Source organism: Ischnura elegans, chromosome 2, assembly GCF_921293095.1.
Source record: "Ischnura elegans chromosome 2, ioIscEleg1.1, whole genome shotgun sequence".
In the NCBI taxonomy this organism is placed as follows: Eukaryota; Metazoa; Arthropoda; class Insecta; order Odonata; family Coenagrionidae; genus Ischnura; species Ischnura elegans.
In genome coordinates, this window is record NC_060247.1 from 109,137,200 (window position 1) to 109,162,734 (window position 25,535).

General features: G+C 36.0%; 1 protein-coding gene across 1 annotated transcript; it reads left to right on the plus strand.

Annotated features, from left to right (window-relative positions):
* Positions 1–697: 697 nt before the first annotated feature.
* LOC124154337 (nuclear pore complex protein Nup107) lies at positions 698–19,818 on the plus strand. The gene is made up of 16 exons (XM_046528007.1): positions 698–1,096; positions 1,186–1,344; positions 1,518–1,687; positions 5,253–5,435; positions 5,526–5,651; positions 5,827–5,931; positions 6,821–7,023; positions 7,578–7,826; positions 9,105–9,390; positions 9,690–9,886; positions 13,979–14,174; positions 14,294–14,443; positions 15,090–15,266; positions 16,170–16,346; positions 17,514–17,615; positions 19,603–19,818. The coding sequence occupies exons 1-16, from the start codon at positions 943–945 to the stop codon at positions 19,705–19,707; spliced, it is 2,739 nt and encodes a 912-aa protein (XP_046383963.1). The 5' UTR covers positions 698–942; the 3' UTR covers positions 19,708–19,818.
* The last annotated feature ends 5,717 nt before the right edge of the window (positions 19,819–25,535 follow it).

Here is a 25,535-nt window from a genome sequence, read left to right on the forward strand (position 1 = left end):
ATCTGGCAGAGTGCACTCTGGAATTGCTATTGTTGATGCTAACACTAATTCCATGGAATTAGTGTTAGCATCAACAATACCATGACCGAATGAACCTTGGGATTCATGCTTATAAATTTAAGTTATCTCTGGCATCTGGAGCAAATTAATTTGCTTGAAAAATGACACTGAGAAAGAAAAAACGTGCCCAGCCCATTTTTACAAAATCCATTTAATTTTCTTAATACTTCAAAATCATATGTGTGAGTTTGAAAAAATATGCAAGAAAAATTACTTCCATAATGGATGACAAAGAGATGGCATTCAGATCAAAGGAAATTGTATGCTGTATAACAAACGTACTTCACAATACGTACATTATATCATTTTCTCTTGAGCGTAGAAACAAGGCCAAAAATGTACGACGAAAATTCTTTTAATAGGAAAATGTAGTCATCGAATTAACAGAATGTACTTACTTTGCTTATATACCATGCAGTTAAAAGACAATAACACGGCACATTTATTATAATAATATAAGAACTGAAGTGAATTTAAACACCTGAAACGATGGAAAACACAATTTACAAAGCGTACTTAGCTAAAACAATGACTAAAATCAAGAACATTGCAAGAGGTTCTTACTTGAAAAATCCCCGCGATTCCCGCGCTAGTGCGCTTAGCGACATGTTTTTCAGAACGCATTTCGTATCGTTTGTCTTGGCGGGGAACCATCAACAGACAAGTTGGGAATGAAATTTTGAGTGTGAATTAATGATTTCATACTTTCTTTTGTAATATAAGATATACATCAATCTTTCACTATGTCGTTTCGTCTTTGATCAGTGTGGAATTTTTGTTGCCGTCTTCAATTTTATTATCACCGTGATGTAGTGGAAGAATAAGGAAGTAGTGTGTTGTATTCATATTAACATAGAGACATATATTAGTGAAAACGACACCATGACTAGCCCTGGGTTTGATAAATTTAGTTTTGGAAATGGAAGTTTCACCAAGTCAAGTATGAATGACTCCACCACAATGCTTGGTGGAACGAAAAGAAATTCTACGTTTTTCAATACCGGCGTGTCAATGCTAAAGGGGTATTCAATGCTGGGTGAGTGGAGTAACCATTGTCATTAGTATTACCGAACTTTCTAATTTCTGTTATAGACCAGGAAACTGATCCCGAGTCTCATATTTCAGATGATTCTTCACTAGATGATCTTGATGCATTGGATAGCTCAAGGCATGATTCATTGCATTTAAACAAATCACTAACCATCTATCCAGGTGATTTCACTGGTGTTATGGAGAAATCTAAGATTAGAATGGTTCAAACTTCGTCTGAACCATGGAAATCAGGTACTTAAATCAGAGAGCTCTTGACACTGTCCAGTAGATATTTTTCCAATCCACCATTATATTTGAATGCTGTTCTTTCTTTTGCTATAGTTTTTTCGAATTAATTTAGGTTCTTGAATGATAGTTTTCTAATTCATGTTCATCATTAATGCATTTTCATCATTTTTTCTCAGTGACAGAGGAGTTGTTTATGAATTTCTTCGAGACTTTACGAATAAACCAAGGCGAGGTTCAATTTTTCAGTCAAGTTTCAGACTTTATCGTCAACTGCACTGACTGTGCCAAAATTATTGAGCAGATGAGGGATCGAACGGAATCCCTTGGTGCTTCTGGATTAAATGAGGTAAGGCGAATGAAGTGTTGCTTTGCAAAACAACAATTATATTATTGCTCTTTCAAGAGAGCTTAGATGGACTCACTGCAAATCATATAATTCTTTGGTTAATTAATAGAAAAAAGTATGCTTTACCACGGTAGCTTCTGCAAGTGAAGGCTGTAGTTAATGATTAGTCTGTTCATCTTGAAGTCCTGTATCCAAATGAAAAAATGTTTCATAATTATAAATTTTTGCATTTGTAACAAAGTTGGAATCCTGGTCAAGGCAAATAGTTATTCCTCTGCGGAACTTTTGCATTTGACATGCTCTAGGTACTATCACTTCCAATAATATGTGAACACTCACAAGCCCCACTTAACAGATGTGGTCAGGTCAGTAAAAACTTGGAAGGTTGGCACATGAGATAACCTGCATCCCTCAACCGTTCGCCACCAAGAGCTGACGAGGACGGATGTGGGGGCGATCGGGCTAGTCAAACTCCAGGCACTATAGCCCTGGCAGATAGAATGCCACTGAGGAAACTCACGTTCACGCTAATGTTTTGGCCGTCGGAGTGCTTTCATTTGGGCTCCTTGGCAAGGTTGTTCCTCTCTTAAGATTAATATTTGGACTCAATGTATACATGTTGGTTAGATGAGGCTCCGTAGCTGAGTAGGTTTATTTCACGCGCATTAGTTGCCCTTAAGTTTTGGGAGGGTTCTAATCCAATGTAGTTAAATTTTATTCATTTTGTGAAAGAATCATTCTTAATATCAACATAATAGATACAGTTAACTCAATAAATAATTAATGCCGATTTTTTTAAATGACAAAATTTATTAAAATAATGACTATCTACGTTAACACATTCATTTCAGAGCAGATTAATTCACTGAGAGAAAAAAAGCAAAGGAAGCGGCAGAGGTTGTATCTTTGTGTCCTTTCAGCTAATTACTGTGCAGTCTCCGTTGTGATAAATTCCTGCTCATATTTACCACAATTCACACTAAATAGCCATATACATTCATAGTTAAAATCATTTTGATAATCTTGGAATAAGAAAAATAATTTTAATTCGATCAATAATAATAGTTTTCTAATTTATAGTATTCATTTATGAAAAAATGTTGGAATTTACGTGAATGAAAGCTAAATGCTTTCCTAACAGTGGGTGTGCAAACCACAATTTATTTATCACATAATACTGGAAGTAGGCTATTGTGTAGTGGCAGCATTGGATTTAATCAAATGAATGACAAGTCTAACTATGTAATAACAGAGTAAAGAAACAGAAAATATGTACTCCTTTAGTATAAAAATACATTAATTCTAATATCATACAGTTAACAAATGCAGATTGACGCAAATAACCCAATTTCAAACTCTCCATGATAAACCACAATGCTATCAACCAAGAATCGATGAACACTCATTCTTAAAGAATGTAGTATTTACGGGGAAGATTTAAAAATATCTTCAGGTGGGTCTTTCCACTCCTTTATTCCTCGATGTAGGAAGGATTTAAACAAAATTTCTGTTTTCTGCGTCTTGAACTTAATTTTGAATTCATGATCATTCCTTCCTATGTAACAGGATGAGTCCAGCTTTAAGACCCATTTCCTTCCAACCCCGCTCTTTTGTAAAGGCATTGCTGACCCCACATAGCCTATTTATGGTTCTTCTTACTTTTAGAGATTTCCATCCCAAGCACCCTGGCGTACCTCTCTCCCCCTTCTATGCTTTCCTAGAGTACACTTGGCTGCCTTTCTTTGAACTTTTTCAAGCTTTAAAGTATCATTGTTACAATTGGGATCCCACACCCAAGTAGCATATTCTAATACAGGTCGAACCATAGTCATGTAGGGCATTTCTTTGGTTTCTGTTGCACTATTTTTTATATTTCTCATGACCTAATGCAGAGTTTTAAATGATTTTCCTACCACCTGATCAATATGCATTCCCCAATCAAGTTTGGATTTGAAATTAACCCCCAAGTATTTACAATCATTAAAGTTGGAAATATTTCCCCCGAACAAGATATATGAGTGGTTATCCTTGTTTCTCCTTCTCGTGAACGTATTTTTTTGCATTTTCTTGCAAAAACATCCATTTTGTAGGTGATTATCCATGAAAATATGTTATCTAAGTCATTTTGAAGGGTACACTGGTCTTCACTGCTTTTGATCCTGTGGTAGATTGTGTAATCATCTGCAAAAAGGCATATATTGGAGTCAACACCCACGTGTATATCATTAATGTACATATATTAAAAACAATAGCGGACCTAATATGCCTCCTTGCGGGTAATAGTCCTCATTGTGTGTGCCTTTTTTTCTGTTGTTGTGCAATCGATGTTGGGCTTGGTGCTGAAGTTGTATTCCTTCAACCCAACAATTTACCGAGAAATTATTGGTAGGATGGTCTGGAGGTACTGGTTAAGGCAGGTTTACATGAAGCATCATGCTAATCACCCCGTTCTGTCTCCTTTCCCAATGTGGACTTTTTCAATTCACAGCAAGGCCTACTCCCTTCCATTCTACCGTTAAAGCCTATTTTCTTCCGTCTCCTTTTTGTCTTTCCTAACATTCTTTCATCTGACATGATTTTTAATGTTCCCTCCCCGATCAGTAATCAAACCATCCAAACCCTCTGTCTTGTTAATATCTCAAGTAAAATTTTCCTGTCCTTGCCTACCATGTCTTGCATTTGGTTGTTCTTCTCCATCTCGGGCAATTTCACCCTATCCATTGTATTCCTTATTCATATCTCTAACACCTCGTAGACATATTAAATGTGAAATTTACTTCTGACAACCAAAGTATTTAATATTTCATTTCCGGCTTTGAAGGCAATAAGAGGGCATTCATGTGTAAGAAGGCACAGGTTTAATCTTTGAAATTTGTAGGGCATATATCCTCATGATATTTTCTAGCTCCTCTTATCCCAGTTGATGTGGCCTACAGAAGTCATATTCATAGGACCACATCACTTGGCATGGCAATTCCTCCTGACAAGATTGAGCTTTCTCCATTCTGTATGTCTGAAAAACTCATCTTTGGGTCCTAGCCATGACTTTGATCTTCAGTCATCTCCCTTCTATCCTGAGCTTTCCATTTCAGACTCTATAAACAGTGTGACCTGAATTTGGGATAAGTTTAAATGCTGCATCTCTCATAGGGTGTGTTAATCTTTCCAACTATATATTTCCGAGCAAATGAAGTGGCAGTATTTTATGTTGAAACTTAAGCAATATTTTATAAAAGCATTCTATAATCAATCTTAAAAATGTTATTGCCATGCAGTGTTGGACTTTTAATCAAATGGCATGTTTTTAAGTAGCATTTTGCTGCAGGATGTGCAAGTAAAGAATTTTTAATGCTTTTGTCTTTACAAATCATAGTAGATTCATGGATTTGGTGCTTGGCAGCATTTATAAATTTCATTTGCTTAATTCATTCTATTTTGGTTGAAAACAATGTGAACTACAATTACCATGAATAAATTCTGCTCTTAAAAATGGGCCTTAGCTAGCTAAACAATATGAAAGCATTTTAACCAACCTATGTGTTTTCTCTGCACTCATTTTTTATAGGAATTAAAATGGCTACGAAATGAAAGAGACATATGGAGGCTAGTAGATTGCTTGTACAAGGATCGTCTCATGGATAGTGCAAATGGCAAACAAGACGATGAAGAGGAAATTGATCCAACAAGACATCTAAGTGAAAAAGAAGCTGTTATGAACCTTTACCGTGATGATGCCATTTTACGTCAGGTATGAAAAAATTTAGGAGTGCTAATTTTGGGTATTTGTAATTTTTTTTTGTGATGCAGCTTTCATATGTGATCATCGTTAATATTTTAGTGCCAGTTAGTGATTGACTGGTTGGAGAAAGGGGCTGCAGATGAAAGTGAAAGTGACAGATTGATGCACTTAGAAGCCTTCACTGATCATACCATTGGATGGGAGAATACATTGCATCAACTTCAGGTAAATTTTCCATTGCTCCATCTCTGATATTGGTCTATATGGGTGATTAAATCTCTTTTATGCTACTTAGTTTAATGCTACTGGTGTTATGGAGATTGAGTAAGTGAAAGAAACTGATTTGTTATGAAGTTCCTGTGCAAACATTAAAGTGATATGAAACAAATTATTTCTCTAGAATCAAGAGAAAGGAATCCCTTACACCAGTACACAACCAATTGTCACTCAGATGGATCCTGATGCCCCTCTGCGAGAACAGAAGCCACTGCATGATTTGGATCAGGTTTGTTTTGATAGTTATTAGAAAGTATTTTGTTTTCATTGTGGAAAAAATTGAATGCATTTATCAGCCTGTGTCATTGCAATGCGAGTGGGAATTTTTGTGTATGATAAGATTTGATGAAGTTTCTAACTTTTTTAATAATAATAATATAACTTTATTCCTCTCATATGCAATAACATTGCAAAAGAAAACCCTTTAAAAATGGTGGAATATATAGGTACCCCTTGTGAAATCGTTTTGGGGCTACCATCATACACAGTTTATACAAAACTGGTGCTATCAATACAAGACAAATAAATTTTTTTCGTTGAATTCAGTGATATTTTTTTCTTGTCATTTGCATTTAATTGTGATATTCCAGTAATGTACATGCACGCAATTTTAATACACATGGTAACGAACTTGCTTTTAGAAACACATAACAATTACATGCATATATACATACAATATACCTTGTTTTGAGAACATTAAATGCTACATTTCTTATCAAAAACTCTACTTCCGCATAGCTCATAAGCCATTTTATAATATTACATAAATATTTTTGATTCTTAACAGTTCCAATAAAATTTTATGTTTCTTTTTCATGTAAGATTCTGTAACAAGTTTATGAAGTAGTATTAAGATTGTGAAATATTGAGCAATGAATTATTTTGGTTGTGGCATTCTTTTAAGTTCCTTTTGTACTTAGTTTCAACCTACATTTACAACCTACAACTGTATTTCTTCATGATTTTATGGAAAATTGTAGGCATGTGAGAGCATTATCATAGGTTTCTAGTATTTTTTTATTGGAAATAATATGACCTTAGACTCATTGCATGATTTGCTGGTGTAGAAGGTTGAACAGAATTTCTCTTAATAATTGTGCTCTGGTATCTTCTCACAGGAAGACGAAGTGAGGTTAGCTAGGCAGATATTTTTATTGATTCGATGTGGGCAAATGGAAAGAGCCCAGATGCTTTGTCGTCATTGTGGTCAGGAGTGGAGGGCATCTACATTCAATGGCTGGAGACTATTCCATGATCCTAACTATTCATTGTCACACATGCCTCACACCCAAAAGGTTCAAATTGAAGGGAATCCTAACAGGTAAGAGGATTTCAACAATTAATTAGAATTCCCCTAGTTCCAGGAAATATTTTTTATTTCCCTCTGTTTTGAGAGAGGTTTAAAACAACTGCATTTTTTAAATGCATAGGTGTGTTTTTGTTGTCCTTGTAGAATGTGTTTTCAGTTGCTTCTCTGTTCACTTTATAGAATTACTTTATAAGTCTATGTGTGCCAAAAATCTTCATGCTTCAACTTATATTAGAAGTATGTACACCCTTATTTTCTGCCACTTTTTTCCATGGATGTGTTGTAAGTCTTTGCTTTCTCTTGAGGAAATGTTGGTCATCTTGGAATACTGTATCAGTTTTTTTAAATAATTGGTGGCCATAGCATTAATGGTTGTTGTTATGTGTACTTAATGGTTTCAATGTAATGCAAGTCTTGCTGAATTTTGTGGAAATTCTTCCTATCCATGTCAAAATTAAATTTCTGTTTTATTCATTTAAATTCCAATTCTTATTTTCTCCTTCATTTTGTTTGACTTTTCCATTACTTCTTCTTAGCTCCATTTTTTTACTGTAATTACATTGCAGGGATTTGTGGAAACTCATTGCCTGGAGGTTGGCAGAAGATGAAAAGGTCCATCCATGTGTTAGAGCGTCTTATGGTGCTCTTTGTGGCCATGTCAACTCCATTCTTAATGTTTGTAGCACATGGAAAGATCACCTTTGGGCTCGCCTTCGTTGTTCCGTGGATGTGATTGTTGAAAGTCATGTAAGAGCTGCATCTGTCGCACCGGATGGAGAGCGTGTACCCCTTCCTGAGGAATATTGGAGGGGTCGGTAAGTGGCTATTTTCATTTTCGTTGATGATTGCCCATAACTGTAGACCAATTTTTCCTCTCTACCTTCAGCCAGCGGGGAGCAGATTTGCATGGGGTGAAATCATATTTTTCTTGTTTTCTTTTATTTCCTGAGGTGATGCACTGGTTAATTCTTATTTGTGGAAAACAGGATATTTGTTTCTAAGAAAAGGTAACCTGTAGTACCACAAATCTTAAGATGATTCATACATTTTAAGGCGATTTCCTAGTTCAACCAAAAATTGCAATGTTTTTCTTTGTACTAGAGAAGCCAGAGTTATCATTCTCCCTAGAAACTCATTGATATTTGCACATACACTCAATCACACTTCAATTTTATAGAAGGGTTAAAAAATTGGGGGAGAGAGAATTGATTTGGAAATTTAAATCTCCTTCACTGAAGGTGTGTATGGCAGAGATTTAAGGCCTCGCCATATTCACAAGTGGGAGGGGGTATGGCAGGAGACCGTACTTATCGGGTTTAGAACTTCCTTTTGTTGTGTTGCTGACTGCACTTGGTAGTGGCTGTGGCTGCAGGCAGGACTTCTAACTATGTTCACAGCTTCCTACGATGCCAGAGTTTCTCTTCTTCAGTTGCTCTTTATTTCCTTCAATCCCCTTCTCTCTGTCCTCAAAGAATTTTCCTTTCTTGCCTCTTCAATTTGTAAAGGAGTGGGGGGGGGGGGGGGGGGGGGGAGGAACGGGGAAGGTAAACACTTTCATATTCTACTAGGGGTGGGAGTGGGTTTTTTCTATTTGTTATCACTCATTTTTTTGGTCAACCTGTGTTTCAAAACTGTGGGTGACGAGTTATACCTCTCTCTCTTGGGACAAGTATGAAGAACTATCATTCATGCCAAGTCATCCACACATGTGCTTTATGTTATTTCTTCATGTCGTAATACACTCAAAATACATAAATGAGGCTCTCCTCAGCCCTCGCCACTCCCACCCAACCCGTCACTTATGAAACTTTTCAAACAACCTATTACAAAATACAGTGAAACCTCGATTTTACATTCCCCCATTATACATTTTCCCTGATTTTGTATTTTTATCAGGTCCCAAACAATACCGCCTCTAAACAATGATTCTCTATTTTACAATATCCTCAATTTTGCACTCTTTATAAGTGGTCCATTCAAAAGTGTAAAATAGAGGTTTCACTGAATATAATTTTTTTTATATAAAATGAAAATATACATGGTACTGTTTGGCTTTACGTAGTCTCAGTAAATTTCAATATTCTCTTTTGCAGCATGTCGTTGGAACAACTTTTTTCTGAGCTAGCGTCTTCCCGAGATGCCAAAGTTAGAAATGAGGCATCAATGCTGTATAATATTGTGCTGAAATGCGTGGTGCTGGAACACATAGATGAAATGATGACGGAAGCTGAGAACTGGATTAATCACTCAAATCCACTGGACAGTATGCCGCGTCCCCACGTTCTGAGGTTTCTGGCTCATTTTGTTCTTTTCTTGAGGCAGATAGGTTGCTCAAGCCACGGCAGTGCGGAGAATGCAATACTTCGAGCCTATGTTCAGGTAGGTTTCTGATTCAATTCAAATCATTGCCTGTTGAGCTGTAGTTGCAGTGTATATATGTGTGGAATGCATTTACTTTTATGTGTTGAAATGTGGATGGCTTTCTGTAATTTACTTATTTATTACTTCAGGATATTTTTCCTAGATTTTGTGTATTGTCTTTAGATTGTTTAACCTAATTGATGATAGTTTATTGACAGTTGTTAAAATGATCATCTGATTGCTTTTTTTTTATGCATCCATGTTTCTCCTTTTAAGTGTTCTGTTGTGTAACTCTTGTAAATTTATTACTTCTTCAGGAGCTGATGAAAAAGCGTGAACCGCAGCTGGTCGCCTTTTATGTCAGTGTTCTTCCACACGATGAGCAAGTGGAACTGTATGCATCTTTCTTAGAAAGTATAGTTGATGTTGAAGAGAAGAACAACTGCCTTGAGTTTGCTGAAAAGTTTCACCTTAATGTTGATGAAATAACAAAGCGAGTTGTTGAAAATATAAGGTAGGAAGTCACTGTGTTTGATTATTAAGGTTGGGGGAATACAGTAAACTCTTGATTTTACGAAGCAGGATTTTACGAAGTTTTCGATTATACGAAGTGATATTGCGGTCCCGGTGAAAAGCCTATGCTAAATACATGGTGCTATTCGATTATACGAAGTTTCGATTATACGAAATTTTTTGAATTTACGAACCTCGGCTCGGTCCCTAGGAGCAAATGGCATTCGTTTATACGAACTACGGCGAAAATTTTGTCAACAAAACTAGTTACGCCGGCGTAAGTAGCTACAAAATCAGCGCTTCCAACTTTGGTCCATCAAAAGTGCGAAATCGTAAATGATAATGCAACTTTGGAGAGAAATGGGTCGCCAAAAACCTCACTGTGGGAATATAGGGGGAGTAGGAGTTAAGTTAAAATATCGCGGCTGACATTATGCCCCTATTTACGTGCCTGTTCTTAAACATAGCATCGACAATAATTCGTAGTTTAACATGTCAGGAAGGTCGCGCGGAGTATTTCGTACACCCCTAATTAACCCTTTGCACTGCTGTGAACGTACTTCGAAGACTACGTGACTACTTTTCGCCGAAGCACTTCGAAGGGTGCCTAATCCGGGACCCTTTCCTCGACGAGCTCACCCTCGCTGGCCCCTGAAACTGGGCTATTTTTTAATGCATTACCTGACGCAACCCTGGGTTTCAAAGGAAAAAGGTGCCATGGGGGGAAAAAGAGTAAAGTGCGTGTTACTGTGGGGCTGTGCGTCAACCAAACGGGCACGGACAAAATAAGCCCGTTGTCATTGGGAAATTTGAAAGGCCACGGTGCTTAAAACATGTAAAATTGGAAGCCCTCCCCTATTTTTACCATGCAAATAAAAACAGCTGGATGACCCGAGAAATTTTCCAGCAAACGGTTATACGTCTACAGAGAAAAATTGCTGGAGAGAACAGCAAAATTGTTTTAATAATGGATAATGCCACCGTTCATAAATACGTGGAAGATCTAAAATTGGCTAATGTTCGAGTCCTCTTTTTACCCCCGAACTCGACTAGCAAGTCCCAGCCCTTGGACCTAGGCATTATCCAGAATTTTAAAGTCCTATGCCGGAAGAAGCTTGAGCGGTATTACTTGCGATGGATCGTTATGTATACATTCATCTATTTTGCTCATGTGCGTTTGGATATCGATTTAGATATTTTTATTCATGATTATCATTCTTTCAAATCTATTTGCTACTTTTATAAATGGGAACAGAAATTAATAACATCCCGAAATGGACGTTGATACATGCAATCCGCGCCATAATATCTTTTCGTGTATATATTGGCCTTTGTGAATGAGCAACTTAAATATCTTAAGTACTGGGCTCTATTTACCGCCAATTTATATTTTAGGCTTCTCGTAATGAAGACGCACTTCCTAGTCTAACCATGAACTTTCTTCTCACGCGCTTCCCCGTTCTCCCATGCTGGGGTTCTGTCTTTCCAAAGCCGTCCCTTCCCTCTTGCCGCCTTTGACTGATCTTGCTGACACCCACCTTACGCATCCCAAACCCCTCCTTCCCCAGCATTTCCCATTCACTCCCTCCCTAAGGAGACTGAGCTTGTGTGCGTCGCAAAAAAATACGGCCCCCAAAAGTAGACTGAGGCAGAGCTGAAGGCCATTTCCCCACCCTTCTTTGTCCTGCCCCCTTCACCAGTCCTTGTGCTGACCACACTTCTTCCCTCAGGCAATCCCCATCCCACTCTTATTCACCCCACCCACTGGGAACGTTCCCCGATTGTGGAGTAGGGCATGGTTCATCTTTACCTGCAACGGGGGGAAGTTATTAACCGGAGAGAGGCGGAAGAAGTATCTTCCACTATCGGGAAAATGGTGCCGCGCTTATAATTGTCTCTCTTCTTCTCAGCTGACTTTTCAATTGAAATTAATTTCTTTGCTCTTTCCACACTATATTTATTTACGATTATGGCGCGACTATTTTTTTGTGCTAAAACTAAGAAAATCTTTTCTCTATGTCAATGATCCTTTGCCTAACTTTCAATACGGCGGAGAAAGGAACACGAAAACTAAATGAGGTGACGGTACAGGTTTTTGCGTGTCATTTTTTGGGAATTCACGCTAGCGAACCAATACTTAACCACGTTGAGAAATGATAAAACGTCTCTTGTAGGAAAACAATCAATGTGGATAATAACGTTTCTATCTATATTTCTCCGATACTGTAAGATGTTTCTCCTGTCGTTTTCCGGTTGGAACCTTGCTCCTGTCGGCATAAAAGGAGAGAAACATACTATAGGAACAGGTCACCTCACACCCGGTATGAAGAATACAGTCCTGATGAAGAATTAAGTCTTAGTCGGACGGAGAACTCAAACAGAATTTACTTCAAATATTCGCCAGAAGATAATGACATCGTACGTTATTTATGATCGTAATTGAATCTCAGTGAAAATAGAGCACATTCTGCTGAAAATACGAAGTAACTCGAAATATTAACTTACGAAGGTTATTTTGGAAACGGGCTAAGACCCTTGTTTTTCTTTTTTTCTCGTCACTGAGCGATAGAGGGCGACATAAATGGCGGTTAGGCCGGCTGCCGCTAAAATTCCGTGGGTGTCAGAAACAAATATCTATCTTTTGCATACTTAATAGTAGCTATTGGCTCCTAACCACAAATATATAATTGTTAATTCTTATAATAAACATTGCAATTCATTATTTGATTACGTTTTCTAAACTGGTCGGGAATTTCTTTAGCGATCGTTGATGTTGAAGTATGAACAAGAAATGGGAATTTTATGGTGGTATAATTATTTAACGATTTTTCACATCATAAATCGATACCAAAAAGCCTTTTCTATGAATTATACCGAGAATAACCACCGAAAACATTTAAATAAGACCACTAAAGACAAAAAACGGCGGAAGAAGAAAAAGCGAACATTTTTTTCGTGACTTATGAAAAAGGTTTGAATTTACGAAACTCGATTTTACGAAGTGCCAATTTTCCGGTCCCACTGACTTCGTAAAATCAAGAGTTTACTGTAGTTGTTTCAGAATCCAATTGTTGGTAAACCCTGCCAAGGGTCTGACATGACCAATGTGAATAAGAAAACTATGAATGGGTCAATTTGGTTCTTTGTCCCTTGATTCTACTACTAGTAGTTCTTGAGTTTAAACAAAAGCTGGAAGGCAAAGGGAAATAATTCCATTTTAGTTTTAGCAAAAACCAATTTGAAAACTTTTGACCCATTAAAATTGAAGGCTTTGGAGTAAAGAGTGGTAAAATTATTTATTTACCTACTTAAATGTTAAAATCTCATTCAATATTTTAGGTACTCATGAGTATGTTCTTGTGATTGTGTAACTATGGTTTCTATATGTATTCTATGTTGTCACAAATTCAGTTTTAATAATTCAGAATATCTGAGGCATATTTGCTGTGGTCATATTTACATTTTATTTTATTGTGTAATGTGACTCTTTTAAAGCTTATTTGTAAGCCTGATTATTAATCATTTTGATATAAATCAGTAATGAAAGCCTTCCTTTTCAGCAAGTGAAAATGTTTCAATTGTGGAAAATTAATATGTTACTGATTCCTTTTGGCTTATGATTTTGGCTTGAACTCAAGAGCTGGAGAAACTGATAACTTAAGAACCAAACCAGCTTGTCCCTAGCTTTATTATTGATATTGAAGATCTCACAGACTTAGAACAGTTACCTATTTCCATGAATTTTCGGGATGCTTCAATTGTATTTCTTGGAAAGAAAGTGTTTCCACTACCTTGATTGTGTTATATTGAAATATGTATCTAAAATAATTTTCTGTGGGTTATTTTAACAGCCATACGAGTGAAGGTATATTGACTTTTCGAAAATTCTATCAGATTGATTTATGGATAATTATTAAGTATATTATAATTTCATATTATATTTTTTTCACTCTCTTTCACTTGTAAAAGATGTCACTTACGAGCTATACTAATTTTATCATTGATTGCTAGGGTTTGGCCTCCGACCTAAGTTTACATAAGATATTTTTGGTTGCATATCATATGGATTCTGACTTTCCTGATCATTTTGTAGGAGTCGAGAAATTAAATGTGTTGCCCAAGATCTTCAAGAAGAACTAACAGAAACTGACTTGGAGAAAATTAGAGCCCTGGACTTTTTGGTATTTTTTCCTTCCCAACGTGCAGAAGCAGTCTGGCAAGGCAATGCTATCATACGGATGTTTTTGGCTGCTGGAAAATTGGAAGGTGCTAACCAAGCCCTTGAAAAGGTTGCTTCCTCTTTTTCTTACCCTTAATTTGAATTGCTCTTTTGTTCATTAGATTATACATTTTTCCATTCTCATGTTATTCTGCCCTTACCAATACATATTTATGTTATGCATTTCAGATCCCAATGGACTCCATCAAGATTATTTTGGATCAATATCAAGTGAGAAATTTGGATGATAAAAAACTTGAGGGAATACCTTTATCAGGAAAAGTCCCACGAAGAATAGAAAACTCAATTCGAGAATATTTTTGTTACAAAGCGTATCTGGTAAGAATGTTTGCCTAAATTTTATGAATACTGGGTTACAAATACATATGTCCAGCCAGTTATTGACCAGTCATATCTGAAATCAGTCAAGTCAGATCTGGAGAAGATAATTTCCTGATCAGGAACTTGTAGATTCTAAAGTAAACTGGTACCCTATTTTTGTCGCATCACATGCACAAAACTGTTGGTATACTATTTCCCATGTTTTTTCTTTTGCTGCAGAAGAAATATTTCCACTCAACGTATCTGTCGGAAATTTCCTTACACTAGCTGTATGTTCTTCATATTCCCTACTAATTCACTACCATGTCAGTAGTCCGCACTTAAGTTCTTTGCTGACTGAATTTCAGATTCGAAATTTCAAATATTAATCAGACTTTGTGTTTATTGAGCATTATTTGTTCTTTCTTTGTGGATCATATTCCTTCCTCATTATCTTCCACTAATAGTATGCATTTATTCATTAAATCAAATGTATGAAATAAAGAAATACCTACATGGTATGTATTTATGGAAAAGATAAATTTCTTAAATATGCATATTGTTATTTAAACTATTTAGTCTTTGTTAAGCCTGCTGCTTAGGTTCTGTTCCATCAATTCGCTCAAAATTACCTCTGTGAACATGAATTTTGTTTCTTTTGCAGGAGGCTCAGAAATCTTTTTCAGACTGGTTTCAGCACTATCATCATGCCAAACCTAAGGAGCCTGTTGCACCTCAGGGCATTAACTCTTTTACCAAGAAAGTCGCAATGGAGCAGCAAAGAGAATTGTATAATGCTGAAGTTGAGAGGTGGAACTTAGGAGTCAAACTTCAATCCAAGGTACTTAGGAGGTTATTTGGAAGATGCTCCCAAACTATTATGCGCTTCCTTATTCTGATGTTAGGGAAGTTAACATAGATGATCTTCAATGACCTTGAAGAAAGTCTTTGTCTATTTAAGATTATGTCTATGAAGTAATTTTCTATCCCTGGTTCTTCAAATTGTTTTCTAGTGCTTATTCTGATTTATTTCTTGATCGTAAATCAAACAGTTAGTGGTGCTTTACATGGGTGTAAAACTCTAGATTTATTCTATCATTCATGACGGTATCATAAACCCAAATTCCTGCACATCTGAGAGCAAGCAGTATCCTTTAGCCCACCAATGTCCAGAATATCCAAGTAATAAAAGTTTCATTAAAAATTATGATAAGGATGTACAATTATGTACTTAGATGAAAAAAAGTTCCGTTTTCAGCCATTCTCACATAAATTTTAAATTACATAAAAGCCAAATTTGCCTCCTACTTTTCATTATTCGGTGACATTGTTAATGTCACCACTAATGACGTTGCAAAGTTCATTGACTTGTTCCAGGAGAGCCACTCATAAAGGAAATCAATCTCCCACGAGAATGTAAAAAACGAAACAGAGAAAATTATATTTTTTTAAATTTATCAATCTCTGTCACAATTTACCACTAAAACAAATGGTGAAAAGGCCCTCTATAGTCCTTTCATGCTAGGAATAGAAATAGCTGGGGGTGGAAGCTGTTGTAATTGTATGAAAAATTCAATATATGTATGTATAATTGTGGAATAGCTGAAAAGTTTAACTGCTCAAAGAAAACTGCCTCCCTGTAGGGGATTATTTATTTTTTGCTAGTTCATTTATGCTTGTTGGGTATGCATTTTTATGTTCAATGTTTCCTTTTTGTCTTTGAAATGTGCCCATTTTCTTTCAGACTGTAAAATCAAGGCTCTACAACATCCTCCTCTTCCCAGAGGGGTGGCTGGTTGACGTGGAGAGTGGGGATGACATGGCCCAGCTAATGAGAGCCCAGGGCCTAAGTGCAGAGGACGAAGAAAGGAGGCGACGGTGGCAACAGATGAAAGACCTTAGAGAGTTGTATATTCCTCAGGTTCGGCAAAATTACTCTTACCAAACCAGCCATATCCTTTTTTCAGGAGTTGAGACAGCTTAAAAACAAACGTGGTTTCTTAGCCTCATTGTAGAGAAATGTTTTGCTACAGGAAATTGTTGAGCCTGGAAGTGAAGTTTATTCAATGAAAATAATTTAAAAATTCAATTAGCTGAGAAAGTTACCGGCAAAGTTAATTACAATAAGTCGACATAAAGGGTTTAGTGGAATAACTGGGAGGAGAAAGCAACTCCAATGGCCGTAACATGGGGACCTCGTTGCAGGTACAAATAAAACTCTGTGTTGGTATCCTGGAACGGGAAGATTCTCAGCAGTGACCGACCCCAGCTTCTCCACTGGAAACCCTTCTCACTCACTCACTCAACTCTGAAGGAACCTTTACGAGGGTTGTAGGGGCCTTGCTAAGGCTGCTTCCATTGAGTAATCTCACACACACTCAACTAACACTTACTCTTAGGGCTAAACTCCAGGAAAAAAGCTCGTGATCGAGCGATGGTAATGTCACCTGGACGGGAGATATGTACCGGTTTCGGAATCCAAGATTCTCTTCTCAACGCAACTGAGGGTGTAAACTTCACTTCAATATGAAGTTCAGTGATGCAGAAACAATGGACACCGCTGAAATATGTGGGTGAAGGGGGGGAAAAAGGAGAGGGGAAGTTTGGGGTTGAACGTAAGGCATGGGGGGATTGAGGGAAGTGAACGGTTGAAAGCGGGAGGGGAAGGGAAGGTTAACTTTGATGGAGGGGAGGGGGGAAATGTTATGTAAGTATGATCATTACAGAGTGAAAAAATTACTGCAAGCGTTATGTTCTTAGTGTAATAGTGAGTATCAGGAAGAATTTAGGATGGGTCCTTCATCATTATTTAGAAGTTTCTCTTTGTTTTTTTAGTTTAGTGGATACCCCGTCATACGTAAAAGTGAGGCTAAAAACCACCCACAAGATATTTATCCCCTCAAATTCTGCCCCAGAAGGTCTAAAAGCTTGTAATTTGATGTGTTTATTTCATTGAATTGTTCTTCCTCTATTGTTAGATGATTCTCAAATCCCAATTATCTAATTTTGTTGAGGTAAATGTTAAAATTGGAAACATTGTCTTTTGATTTTCCTCTCTTTTTATATTTTTTTATTTTTTTTATTCAAGGTGGTTATGTTACTTCACACTGTGATGGAATCTGCTGGTGAGCTGACTGAATGTTTACAGCTGGCTGAAGTTGTGGTCTCTGAACAGCACCAACTGTATAAGGTAATGTGATGGTAGAGTAACCTTCAACCTGGGATAGGCACCTTCATCAGAAGTGCCCGTAGAATACTTTTTCATAATAAAATTTTTATGTTTTCACTGGGAGTTCATGATGCTGTTTTATGTATATTTTATTTTGTTTTTTGGATTCATAAATACGTATACAATATTCCTACTTAATATCTTTAACCACATCACAAATAGTGGACTAAAATTGAAAGCTTCAGTTATTGAAGTCAAAACAGGTGAGAGCTGCAGTTGTTGAATGAGAGTTTTAATGTAGGTTGTATGTAGGTCTTAATGTCAGATTTGGTGTGAGAGTGCAAAGGTCATACTCAAGGTTGTAAAAAGTGAGTTAGCAATTGTGATTTTCAATGATTTTGAAAATATGAAAATGTCATTTCCAAAATAACTCTATCAAATTCAGAAAAACTACTGGAGATATGTAACCCTAAGGTTCAGTGGAGTGGGAACTTCATCATAACAACTTGTATTGGTTGCCAATTGGTTTGATGTTATTACATTCTGGGCTTGAAGGGTCCCTAAGGCAGAAGAATTACAAGCTAAATTATTTTCTAAAATAGTTCTATCATGGGGAATTCTTCGATATTAATCCGAGAATTCTATCAATCTTAGGTAGTTATGGTACATACTATTGTGTACGGAATACATGTGTATCGTGTTGTCACTATTTATAGTGATATACACCCAAGCTCTAAGTCCCTGTTTCAAATGAAAGAATGATGCAAATGCCAAGTAAATGAAGTTTATAAAGTCTCCAAAACTTGTCCTTTTACTGGTAACGGTGATATTCTGTTGTATTATAAGTAATTGTGGCAGGATTGATATTAAGTTCTTGCATTTTTTCACTATATCTTCTAATTAAACTTCTGAGATCAATATGACTTTACAGCTTGATAAACTCTAAGTCTGGAATCCCAAATCCATCCAAGGATGCTAGAGTACCATTTGTCATTTTGTCAACCAATGGTAAATAATATTTAATAAATTAATTTACAGCCCCAGGAACCTTGTCTAAATTGTTTGGGATACATATGTTGTATGTGTTCTAAATTACTTATCAAATCTATCTTCAAAGGCCTTCATCAAATTTGATCTGTTGCAATCCAAATGTATCTGTATAATGTGTAGTAAATTATAATCCTTTTCATATATCTTTGTCACTTAGAAAGCCATCATCAAATTTAATCTGTTGCAATCCAAGTATATCAGTGTAGTGTGCAAAAATTATGATCCTTTCCAGTTTCCAAATATCTGGCCAGTAGTGCAAGCTCAGAATGTTTCAAGCAGCGAAGGAGGTGGAATCTGCAACACTAGGGATGTAGGATGAGGAGGGAGAGAGGCAGGCATTGCCATGTTTTCTCAAAGGACTTTGTCAGTGATGGAAGTGAAAGACTGTTTCAAAAACCTTCCATTCATCAGCGTGGACGTACTTATGAGGCAGGGTGGGAAGCCCATCTAGCTCCTCTGTCAAAAGCCTTCCTATCCCTTTCATTTCCTACCCAGATTCCATATTTTGACCACTTGCAAGGGCCATTTGGATAGCAATCACCACAGCACAACAAGCGAACTAAGACAATGGTCGTTTGGCAACACAACTAACTTACAAAGCCTGCACCAAGGAGGACTGAAAATGCCGGAAGCTAGGCTCTGCCTATTGCATTGTGGTTGGTTTTCAGGAAGTCACTTGCCCTCCACCCTCATCCCCCAAAAAACTTGGGCCTGTCTCCCAGTCACAAAGATGTTTGAAATTAATTGTAGTTATGTTTAATAACATGAAATGTAGCTCTGAAGGACCTTTTTTTTTGAGGGTAAAACCATAATATGTATTGTTACGTGTCCAGCAATTTTTCTTAAGAATAATAATTTTACCACCAAGCTTGGGTATAAGCTGTTTATTGAGAAGTAAGTGAGTCGCTGGAAATCTACTTTTGCTTACATATTTAAGTAATTATCCTTTTTTCTCCAGGTGTACACTAAAGAGAAGCTGGATGAGTTACTCTACAAAATTAGTGGAACATGTCTCACTCTTCTCAAGAAGACGAAAGATCCCTGGGGCATTCCTACTGTGTGATTTGCAAGGAAATAACTTTAAAACGTGTGTGTGACTGATTATGTCTGGTTGGATTGGATAATTTGGAAGTTTTAAGAGTAAATTGTGCAGTTGTACGTATTTGGATGGAAATTGGTTGAAAGTGTTTTTTTATAGTTTTTTATACTTTTATGAATGGATGTTTTTTGTCTAATGTGAAAATATCATTCCATTGAATGTACCTTGTAGTGTATTTGCTTTATCTCTTAATTAATTAAGCTAATATAAGATGGCAAATTGGTTAACCACTGACTGACTCATCAAAATTCACAGCCCAAACTGTGGTAGGTGTGGATATTTGGCTTATTGGATGTAAAAGTGAAAAAAAATTCATCGGGAGGAAAAATCTTAAAACTTGAAAAAATCGATTAGTTTTCGAGATATATCGACTTGAATTAACATGGGAGCCTTATGGGGCTAAAACTTTTTCGCTTTTATTTCGTACTTTTAAACGTCTGAGGAACATGATATTCAATGGACATAAAGTAGATTTTTTGGTCGATTTTTTGGTATGGTTGTCATTGCGACCAATTGATATTTAGTATTTTTTATTATTTTTTGAACGTTTTCTATGCTTTTCTTATGGAAAAAGTTTAGGAATTTTTTTGACCAACTTGCAATAATCGTACGACATTTTCCTTGACTTATTTGGTATAGAATTTTTTGGTTGATTTTTTGGCTATCTTGGAATTTTCACATGTCGAAACAATTCCGAGGAATAAACGATTTCGATTTTACATTGTCGTGAAGGGCGAATTTTCAAACTCGGATTTCAGCCTTGAGACATGTGCCATATGAAAATTTGGACTCTTCTGGAAAAACCGTTAGAGGGTACTTCGTACCCTCACGTTTGAGCTCACTTTCTCCGTATCCCTCTTGGTTAATTCATAATTAAATTCCGAAAAATATCCTGCACGCGAAAAATCATTGTCGCCATTATTTTGTGGAGCATACAATCTTGAATATCATAGCAACCGTTCCAGCTACATGAATGAAATTTTTAGGGTAATACTTTTATCAAAATGGTCAACTTTTGCAATGATGACCATTTCGCTCGATCGATTCATGTGCGAGTTATATCGATACCAATCTCCTTGGTTACGCTTAAATCGCTAATAACTTTTTTCTAAATCAAGGCATGAATGTGAAAGTCATATATAATACTACTGTTAATGTCTTTTCTTCGACAAAAGTTAAATCAAGCGAATCGAGCGATTACAGTCGAAGTTATGATCGATAAAAGGTTGCATTCGATTGAGCCATTTTTCAGACCTATTTACATAGTTACGGGGATAAAAATTATAAAAATATGTAAGGGAAGAAATGAATTATGCGTACACATAAATTATTTAGATGAGTATTGTTTCCTAACGAAGATATATCAATATGAATTTATATCTTTTTGTATTAGGTCCCCGTAAGAAATACACGCATCGCCCTATATACGTCACCAATATAAGAACATAGGCGAAATTTTGAAAGCGGGGATAGTAGAGAAGAGAGGGATAAGGGTATGGCCATCGAATGGAGGGGTTATCAATAGGATGCGAATTTTTCAATACAGGTGGCAGTATAGTCGAATGTACGATTCGATTTTTATAGCAAATACGGAAATTGGCATAAAATGATAAGTGTATACGTTGGACCAATGAAATTTAGTGAATTGGTACATCATGGTATTCCTCACAATGCGCAATGGAAACATGTTTTGTATATAGTCTCACGCTCGATATATATCGAATCTACTTTTTCTTAAAATATATCGAATTGCTATAGCATATAGGATTTTACATCTAAGGACATAGTAGACAAGGAAATACATAGTAGATACCCATATCCCAGAAATTAAACCAAAAACAATGCGAATTTCAAAGTACAGATGTCAGTATGATCGAAAAATCGATTCGATTATTATAGCAAATACGTTAATTGGCATAACTTCAATTGTGTTTCCGTTGGACCAATGAAATTTGGTGAATGGGTACATCTTTGTATTCCTCACAATGCCCAATGGAAATTTGTTTTGTATGTAGTCTCACGCTCGATATATATCGAATATAATTTTTATTAAAATATATCGAATTGCTATAACACATAGGATTTTACATCCAAGGACATATTTGACCAGGAATTATATAGTAGATACCCATAGACTGTAAGTTAAACCAAAAGCAATGCGGATTTTAAAGTACAGATGTCAGTATGATCGAAGAATCGATTCGATTATTCTAGCAAATACGTTAATTGGCATAACTTCAATAGTGTTTCCGTTTGACCAATGAAATATGGTGAATGGGTACATCTTTTTATTCCTCACAATATCCAATGAAAATATGTCTTGCATGTAGTCTCACATTCGATATATATCGAATCTGCTTTTTCACAATTTATATCGAATAGCTATAACATATAGGATTTTACACCCACGGGCATTGTTGACCAGGAATTATATAGTAGATGACCATAGACTGGATAAAAAAAAATGTCATTGCGGATTTTACATTACAGATGTCAGTATAATCGAAAGATCGAATCGATTATTGTAGCAAATACGCAAATTGGCATAACTGGATTAGTATATACGTTGGACCAATGAAAATTGGTGAATGGGTACATCTTGGTATTCCTCACATTGCCCAATGGAAATATGTTTTGCATGTAGTCTCACATTCGATACATATCGAATCTGCTTTTTCACAAATTATATCGAATAGCTATAACATTTAGGATTTTACACCCACGGGCATTGTTGACCAGCAATAATATAGAAGATGACCATAGCGTGGAAATAAAATCAATATCGTTGCGGATTTTACAGTGCAGATGTCAGTATAATCGAAAGATCGATTCGATAGTTATAGCAAATGCTGAAATTAGCATATTTTGATTAGTATATACGTTGCACCAATGAAATTTTGTGAATGGGTACATCTTGGGATTCCTCACAATGCCCAATTGAAATATTGTTTGCGTTTAGTCTCACGTTCGATATATATCGAATCTACTTTTTCTTAAAATATGTCGAATTGCTATAACATATAGGATTTTACATCCAAGGACATAGTTGACCAGGAAATATAGAGAAGATTTCTGTTAACTGGAATTAAAATCTACGGCATTGCGGATATTACAGTGCAGATAGCAGTTTTATCGAAAGATCGATTCGATAATTGTAGCAAATACGCGAATTGGCATAACATGATTAGTATTTACGTTGGACCAATGAAATTTGGTGAATGGGTACATCTTGGTCTTCCTCACAATGCCCAATGGAAATATGCTTTGCGTGTAGTCTCACGATCTATATATATTGAATATGCTTTTTCTTAAAATATATCGAATCGTTATTACATACAGGATTTTCTATCCACGTACATAGTTGACCAGGAATTTTAGGGTTGATGATCGAAGACTGGAACAGGATTGCGAATTTTCAATACACGTGTCAGTATACTTGATAATTCGATACGATAATGATAGCAAATATGCCAAAGCTATGTTTTTCAAATTGGAATATCTTGAGAATAACTATTTTTTAGTACCAAAGAAATTTGGGGAATCGTTACAATTTAGTATTTTACACACTGCATTATGGACATATTTTTTGCGAGTGGTATATCTTTATATATTTATCTAAGGAATCTGCGTTTCATTTTCAAGTTTCGCTTATCACAACGCTTTTGGACTTTAAGAGTTGAAAAATAACCACAAAATCATCACTGTCTTGAAATTTTAAAAACCTTATTCCAATTATGTCTCAGTGCTAAACTTAGCCTATTCAAATAATGAACTATCCGTCAAATGAAATCATATTGAAAATAACAAATAATTTTAAAAGTAAACAATTAAGTTCCTTACCCTTTCAAAAACCGGCAGGGAAATTTTTGAATATTTTAAACACTTATGGACACAATACTCGACAACACGTGACACAACAATGTTCCCACCCTCCTTATTACCCGCTTGAAGAATTCAAGCACCCAATCGACTCGTTTAATTATAATTTTGGATACCAAAATGGTTTTTAAAAAATATTTCATATTACAACAGTATTTGGAGTATAAATTCATTTGGTGTTACTCTAGATGATAATTCAATATGACTCTCTTAAATCCTTATAAAGCAGCTATTTTTATTCGTATCAGCCACCTTTAGTACAGCTGTTTGAAGGCTACAGTGAAGGGGTTTTGATACCTTCACCCATCTTTGACTATCCAAAATTTATAATGAAATGCAACTTCAAATGTTGTATTTTTAATTCCTGCAACATTAACTACCTATATTCCTGTGGCAAACTATGAGTTTAAAAGAAAAGTAAGTACCTATCTACTGATAAAATATGCAAACTTATAAATTATCTATACACCTCACTTGGTATGCAAAACTCAGTAAATAGAATTCTCTATTCTTTTGTATAGCTAAGATTTAACTACAATTGCAAACATGGTAGTGTGTATTAATGTTTAATAACCCTTAAATTGCCAGCGTTAGCCTGAGGGTTATGTGCGGAGAATGCTATGGGCCATTCTATCAGTCTGGTGTTTTTCAATTAGGTAATATGTATTGATATTCAATGCATTATACCCAAGTTGCATGAAAGAGTTAACAACATTAATGAACATTGTTATTGATAAGGTGAGTATAAGGAGTGAAAATTTAAAAAAATAGCTTCAGCACATTCATATTGAAATTTTTATAAAATTCTGAGTAAAATCGTTCAAATTAGTTCGTCAACAAATTGTTGGAGTCTTCACATGCACCAGTTAAAAGAGGGTGACTTTTAAAGGGTTTATTTTATTACAGTCGGTGAGTATAGGTGTTGAGGAAAAGTGTTTGGCAAGGTAATTTTTGGCAACTAATTAAATTTCTTGACTCTTTAAGCTCAAATACTCGATTTTGTTCTGAGAAGGATATTTATCAATTTATTAGTGACAGCTGCCTATACTGCACCACTCATGCTTAATTTTGAAGAGCAAGTTCTACTAAACTTTTACTGCTCATTCAAGTTCTGTTTGTGGTTGCTATAGAAATTTGATTCTTGTCACCAAAAAATAAAGCATGTTTAAATTAGTATTCATATTTGTTTCGCACACTTATAGTGAGCTATTATTCATAGTTAATTCTCTGTTTCTGTCCTAAAAATATTGTTTTAATGCTCCAGTCCCATTTATTGGGATAGTTTTCTCCTAGTAAAGCAAATTGTCTGCTGAAAATAACAATTTTAAAGAAGTGCACACACAGATACCTCCACATTGCAGAATGTATATTTTTTTATGATGAGTATGGCGATAGATTTTGCACACTTCTCCTATTTATTGCAATCAATTTTATTTTGGGTTATTATTAATGGCAACTACCTTTGTAGTTTTTTTATATGAAAGCATCAAAACTGAACTAACGTCCAAGAAGTTGCTACTCCATGTTAAATGGTGACGAATTGCATGTGGAAAGTGTTGTGAATGCTCTGGCATTTATTCTTCTCTTTGAACACCTGGAAGCACACTAAAATTCTTCTCCCCTTGAGCAGACTTGAGTCGGGAGAAACATTTTCTCCAGGGGAAACACTTTCTCCGTTACCAGGAGAAACGAGTTGCAGACTTAGGGTTGGATGAAACGGTTGCGTCACAAGTCTATTTTCTCCCAACTCGGGAGAAAACGAAGTTACAGACTTAGGCCCCAGGTCAATGCTTCTCCACTGCTCCTCTACTCCCATTGGTCGAGATTACTTTAGGTTCTTTATTCGGTTACTATTGGTGTTGCAAAATTATAAGAATTGGGTTCAGCTCTAACTATGAAGGAAGACAATTGTG